Source organism: Hyaena hyaena, unplaced genomic scaffold (genome assembly GCF_003009895.1).
Source record: "Hyaena hyaena isolate Hyena2069 unplaced genomic scaffold, ASM300989v1 scaffold_675, whole genome shotgun sequence".
NCBI lineage: Eukaryota > Metazoa > Chordata > Mammalia > Carnivora > Hyaenidae > Hyaena > Hyaena hyaena.
This window is the reverse complement of record NW_024081303.1, coordinates 1,051,649-1,058,722: the sequence shown is the minus strand read 5'-3', so window position 1 is coordinate 1,058,722 and position 7,074 is coordinate 1,051,649. Positions and strand designations below refer to the sequence as shown.

Genomic DNA, 7,074 nt, shown 5'->3' with positions numbered 1-7,074 from the left:
TTGACACCTTTAGGGAAATGAGTCCCAATCTCCTCTACGATATTCGAAGGCAAATGTCAGTAAAGACCAATTTTATCCCATCGTATAAAATAGGAAAACTTGGCTAGGAACATGGCTAGACTATGTGAAGCAAGTATTTACCCTTAAAATCCAAATTCAATTTGCCTATAAACTGTTTATTACTTATGATCTCTTTATGATATGTATTTGCAACTTGATCAAATTTTCTACCAAGCAATTTTTTAGACAAGTTTATAGCAACAGACAGAACAGCTGCTTACTACCATACAGTATCCACAGAATAAACACTGCAAAACATCACACACTCACCTTCATCACTTGTTGCCTGTTGCTTCACCAGAGTCAATGGGGACCTTGCTGGAGGCTTACTAAGCGGAAGGCGCCAACTTTTAGCAGTTTTGGTTTCTCCCTCTATTCTCTGGTCACAGAGCAAAAAAAGAGAGAAATATTCACAGTTAAAGACTTGTTTTGAATGAAAAACTATGGTTCACAATAATTCATGACCATTTAATTATAAAGAATTCTTATACTTATTTACCTCCTGAAGAATTCGTCCTTTATTTTAAAAACCTCAATTCTTTAAGTCAAAAGAAATAGAAACCCATTCTATTAGTTATTTTACCAAGAGGTCAATTACCTATCCTTCCACTGCACATTAAAACACTATCTGGGTGTTTATTAAAACACAGGGAAAGTTTATCAAGCTTGCAATTAACTCAGCACTTAGCAACTTTTCAGTTTTTTTAATCAAAATTTAGGATTACGTGTTTGTAACAATACAGAACTGTGGCATTTGGTCACCCCTATGCTAGCCACATGTGAATATATGGCAGGTTATTTTGCTTTCTATCCTCACTCAGAAAGCAATAATGCCAAAGTGAGCCTGTATACTTCCTTCCATTCAGAAATGAATCACCAATTCTCTGAGGATCAAATAAGATAGCACATTACTGTCATCTTGAAACCACTTAAATTTTATATAAAATTTTTTGTCCTGGTCTCTCTGAACTATACTTTCCCACCAAAGGTATATGCAAAAGCCATATGCACCCTGACGTCTTCCAGATAGAACCTACTTACAAGCTTTCTTGCCCATGCAATCCAAAAGGAAAGAAGGAAGGAAGGAAAATGGATGGATGGACGGACAGATGGGAAGTAGGGAGATGTTCAGAGAAAGAGTTTGAAATTTTAAAATTTTGCATCAACAGTTGACTCGGGGGAAAACAAAAAGAGTCTCAGAAATATTCTGTAAGCTGACGAAGCAGTGGCTGTAAGTGGAGAAACTACATTGGTATCTGACACCAAAATAGAATTAAGAGAAAATGTGGGGCAATATTCTAATTAAAGCTGGGAGTAAAGAAAAGATGTCAAAGTAATACAGGATAGATTTATCTGTGGTTTATACTAGCTAAAAATTAATAAAAAATATTTATCAAGTCTTCACTATGTGCCACATTGTTCTAGGAACTGAGCTACAGCAGGAAAAATTACACCACATCCCAGCTTTTAAGAAATGTGCATTACAGAGGAGGAAGGCACAAACAATAAACAAGTAAAAAGTATGTATTTATCTGGTACTATTAAGAAATATGCAGTAAAGGGAAAAAAGGGCAGAACAAAGGAATGGAAAGAGATGGGAGGTAGTTATTTTATATAGGGTATCAGAGAAGGCCTTTCTGACAAGGAGACATCTGAGTAGAGTAGTGAGCAAACTGAGAGAACTCTCTGGCCTCAGAGGAGTATTTGGGGCAGCAGAAACAGCATGAATATGAGGACATACTCAGTGTATTCCAGGAAGAGCATGGAACCCAGTTATAGATGGACATAGAGAAGGATGGATAGACATTGTTCAAAAAATAACTCAGTATTTCTTGGGAAGACTGACTAAAGCTGACTGCTGCAAGCACGCACACAACATTACACCTCATATTAAGAAGCATCAGTGAAAACCATACAAGAATGAAATGGGTCCATATTGCTTAGAAGGCCTGCCTGACACCACAGTGTGAAAAAGGAACATGACACAGCTGATGCTGAAAAGGGGCAAACCAAGTCACCCAGGACTCAAAAGCAGTGCTCGCTTTCCAGGCAGGCAGTCTTTGTTCAGTGAAATGATAAGGATGAGGGTTAAAGGCACTGAGGGTAGAATCACTTCCACTGAAAATAAGGAAACAGAAAAGGTGATTTCAGTTTCATTCCAGTTTAAAGAATGTGAGTAAATGTAATTTAAACAGGCATTTGACTCATTCACCATTTCACAAAGAATCCCAGTATCTGCTCAGCTGCACTTAATCCCCAAGTGAAATTAAATTGTAAGTTTTATTATTGTGTGAACACTATTTTCAAATTTCCCTTAGCAACTGTTTCAAATAAATTAGACCATATTTTTCTACTCTCTTATGTTTTTGATAAATATTTAATAATTCAGTAGGATATACAATCATGAATAAAATGAATAAAAAAAGTTTGGGGTCATATTAGCAAATTATCTGTATTTTATTTGATATTCTAAAACTACTATGAACAGAGTTTTCCAAGATAATTTCCTTATCTAATCTTCCATGTTACTCAAAGATGTGAAAAGACCCATGGTGATTTGAAATGACCAAGAGCAATCAAGATGTGGGTCTGTTTGGTGGCCAGCTCAATTTGTCAGCTCCAAAAATTGAGGCTTTCCTTACTTGTGTCCTTGAATTCCCTCATCAAGGTGTACAGGTCAAAACAGGGTACTGAATTCTGACAGTAACTACACACAATCAGAGCCTGCCTGGTTCACTTACAATCTTCTGGTTAAAGCAACAGTTTATACCGAAAGCATATAAATCAGACACACAAGAACATATGAAAAACAGGGAGGCCAGAGGCAAAGAGTAGGATGGGGTTGCTCATAATCAAGAGGGGTCTTGAGTTTTCCAAGAGGCAAAAGGCCTGCTTTTGGCAGTGAGTGGGACCAGAAACATCAGCCTGGTCCTAGAATTAGAGCCCAAGAGGAGTCAAGAGAAAGCATGACCAGGTGAGTTAAACCAGAGGCTGTAGGAAGCCTGAGACCCAGAGGTGGCAAGAGAAGGTCAGAGCCCTGCAGGTGAATCATCTCCAGTGTGGTTAATATTACAGGTAATGGAACCATTCTGTGATCAATGTCAGTATTTGTGATATCCTACTATAGTTTTCCAAGAAGGAAAACTGGGGACACAAGTTCTTTCTGTATTATTTCTGATAATTGCATATGAATCTATAATTATCTCAAAAAGTTCAATTTTAGAAAAAGTTGAAGAGAAAGAAAATCAAGCTACAGTAAATAGGCAAACGGTCCATGCTTCTGAGTTATCATCCTGTGAGCCTGAGCTCACAAAAGGCTCACCTTCCAGTCTTCAAAGGAAATATGATTAAGATCTGTAAATGTGAAATGTTATTTCTACCCTAAAGCAAGATTTCAATGCACATCATGCTGTTTTCAGGAACTACTCCACCACACAATAAATATAGAAAAAAAAAAGATATTGCTACATACACCGAGGACATCGAGGCCATTTCTCTCTCCACTGGGAACCACTGGGACCTCCCCAGGTTCAAGGCCACTCCTGCGACTTTCCATATCACTCTCTTCTCCCTCTGTCAACACACTGTTACTCTCTGCCACTGAGAAGCATGACTCAGGTGACTTTGGCCATGGAAGCTTGGGTGGCTCTGATTCCTTAGATGCCACATAGCCACCAGATATGGAATCATCAGCTTCACTGGGATTTGAAGGTAGAATTATACCACAGGCATGGTCATCCTTAGTCTGTATTTCCTCTGTTATAGACGTGCTTAAGCAAATATTTCCTAAGGAGTGAAACAAAAGAATATTAGTACATTTTACATTGCATTATTACTATATAGTAATTCTCACCTAAATTTCTGTCTTTCAACTCCTCCTCTAAAGCCCCACAGATATGAGTGGGAAATGCCACTAAAGCACCATGGAGCCTTCATAGTTGTTAAGGTGAGATCTTAGAGTTTGGCAAAAAAATATTCTTACCAACAAAATAAGAGATTAAAAAGGGGGTTATGCTACAGACCAATGTCAAAAGTCAGTATAATAATTATCCAAAGCAACAGCAATTTGAAATCTTTCTAAAAATAGGAAATATGATACTAAGAACTGCTACTAATGAAACATTCTAGCTCAAAGGATGTATGGAAAGAACACATGTAAGGCTTTGCAGATCCAAATAAGAAGTATGTCCTACACTAGTCCTGTATTGCACACTGATGGCACATAAAGGGAAAAGGACATCGTGAGCAAGTCTCTTCCACTGCCTTATCTACTTACCCCTCTCCCTCCCTTACAAACATTCATAAGCATCATTTCACATATCACATACTAGCTTTGATGCTGAATCCAGCCACATTTTGTACTTAAGTGTTCTGCCAGATCTCAAAACCTGGAGGCCAAACAAAAGGAACCATGTAGCAACAGAACTAACAAACCTGGGTGCCCTTGGCCTAAACCATCCAGTAATCCATCAAGTAATTAATTAAATCCAGTGTGATTAAAGACTATGGTAAGGGACTATTTTTAAAAATCCATATGTATGGAATAACTGTGTTCTCTGCACTGCTTGCTATTCCTTTCCCTACCTTTTTCACCTTGCAATCTTCTCTCCATTCATCATAAATTAATTCAGATATCACCTAGTCCAAGAAACCTTGCCAGGCCAGCCTCTGGTCTGTTTGGAGTCTTTCCTTGGAATGTCAGCAACACTCTAGAACATCTCTCTTGTGGTACTTACCACAGTGGATTGTAATTATGTTTGTCTAGCTCTCCAATAAAGTATGAAGTCACTACAAGAAAGTGTATGGATTAACCTGTTTAAACACAGATATTTCAAGAGCAAAGGTAATGAAAATGGAGAAGCAGAAGAGAACCAAATTTGGACCATGATGAGGACTTTTTCTTTTACTTTAAGTGGAGTAAGAGTAAGAAGAAGGTAGGGACGAGACCTCACCTACATTTTTTTTTTTACAAATAGTTTATTGTCAAGTTGGTTTCCATATAACACCCAGTGCTCATCCCCAGAAGTGCCCTCCTCCATGCCCATCTCCCCCCTCCCCCCCCACCCATCAGTCCTGTTTGTTTCTCAGTATTCAAGAGTCTCTCAGATAAAGGGTTAATATCCAAAATCTATAAGGAACTCACCAAACTCCACACCCGAAAAACCTACATCTTTTAAAAGGATAATGTGCCATATGGAGAAGTGACTAGCATGGACAACTAGAGTGGACACTAGGAAAAAAGCAAAAAGAAAGCAATTTCTGCAATAGTGCCTGGCTGTCTCAGTCAGTGAGTGTCTGCCTCTTGATTTCAGCTCAGGTCACGATATCAGGGTCATGGGATTGAACCACACATCAGGCTCTGCACTGAAGGCACAGAGCCTGCTTAGGATTCTCTCTCTCTCTCTCTCTCTCTCTCTCTCTCTCTCATTCTCAGAAATAAAAATAAAAACATGTAAAGAGATAACGGTACCCTGAACAAGGAGGAAGCAGGGATGCGTGGCTAGATTTGGGGGAGTCCCACAGCTGAAAGACAGAATGCATGAAGGGTATGAGGAATTACCAATAAGCTCAATTAGTGGGGTGCCTGGGTGGCTCAGTCAGTTAAGTGTCTGATTTTGGCTCAGGTCATGATCTCACAGCTCATGATTTTGAGCGCCGTGTCAGGCTCTGTGCTGACAGCTCAGAGTCTAGAGCCTACTTCGGATTCTGTGTCTACCCCTCTCTCTGTCCCTCCCCTGCTTGTTCTGTCTCTCTCTGTCTCTGTCTGTCTCTCTCTCAAAAGTAAACATTAGCAAAATCATAATAACATAATTATTATTTTAAAAAACTCCAACAAATATAAAATAGGTTAAATATTACAGCAGTTTCAGAGAAATATACTATAAAGGAGAAAAAAGCAAAGTAGTTGAGAGGTATAGCTGATGACTTTAGTACAGAGAAACAACCAGGGGGCTTATATATACCACTTCACAAAACTGAATGACTTTTGTCATTCTTTTTAAAAATCTTAATCTTTATTCTCTTCTTAAAATTAGGTTGAAAGCTAAGAATCTGCAAAGAATTATCTATAATTGGTGTTTACTGTTCCATGTGATTTAAGAGAAGCTTTCCAAAAATGTATGGTATATTGTAAATTGAGTTGCTCCCCCACCCAAAATGTTCATTTTAGAATACTTTTTTATTAAACCAAATAGGCACTGCTGTCTGTCTCATAACTCCATCACACATATCAGTGATGCTCCTGACTTTTACAACATTCATTTGGCTTCCTCATTGTTACTCCATAGCTTTAGATGCTCTAATGGTTAAGCTATGTAGAAAAGTAAGATACCTATCCTAGAGCACAGATTCAAGGCATCAGATCATTAATCGCCTCAATACTTACATATGAAACATAATTAGCCACTTTCTCACCTGAGAGTTTGATACTATCCAGTGAATTCTGATTTGGCTGCTTCCTGCTAGCAGAAGCCTCCTCTTCAGAAGGAGATTCTGTGTTCCCCATCTTCACTGCTTCTTCTGATTTTTCACTGACCTTGAGGTCTTCTGGGTCTTGGTCAGGGGTAAGACCCTCCACCCCATCTACTGCAGGTGACACTTCTTCGTCTTCCTCATTCTTAAGCCTCTTAGAGTAAGAACCAGTGCACTGGAAACTATTAATAAGAGAAGCTGTGGTCAGAGCAGAATGTTTGCAGTGGACAGGATAAAACACACACCAATACAAATATTACCATCTTTCACTTACTTAAAGAAGTGAAATAACTAATAGCTTTTTCACCATTATGCAAAATAATCTTCACAATTAGCAGATTAGATTTTGAAATTGAAAATTGAAATCTTAGTTTTAATAGCAATTTGTTAAAAATGAAAATTAAAATAATTGTAAATAATTGATTATTAAATATTATTGGAAAAATGTCATTGCTAACATTTTATAATAATATTAAAATAAGTCTGAAAATAAAAAATAAAGTGAAAAATGATGACAGGGGGAAAATAATAAAGAAAGGAAAA

General features: G+C 37.9%; 1 protein-coding gene across 1 annotated transcript in view; it reads right to left on the bottom strand.

Moving 5' to 3' along the window:
• Positions 1-330: 330 nt before the first annotated feature.
• Positions 331-7,074, bottom strand: part of KDM4C (lysine demethylase 4C) — a gene marked incomplete at its 3' end in the record, with an annotated part of 240,575 nt that continues 233,831 nt past the window's right edge. The window contains exons 10-12 of the mRNA XM_039217112.1: positions 6,475-6,713; positions 3,533-3,846; positions 331-439 (exon numbers count right to left, since the gene is read on the bottom strand). Of these exons, the coding sequence (XP_039073043.1) occupies positions 331-439; positions 3,533-3,846; positions 6,475-6,713 (662 nt within the window). The remainder of the gene's footprint in view (positions 440-3,532; positions 3,847-6,474; positions 6,714-7,074) is intronic.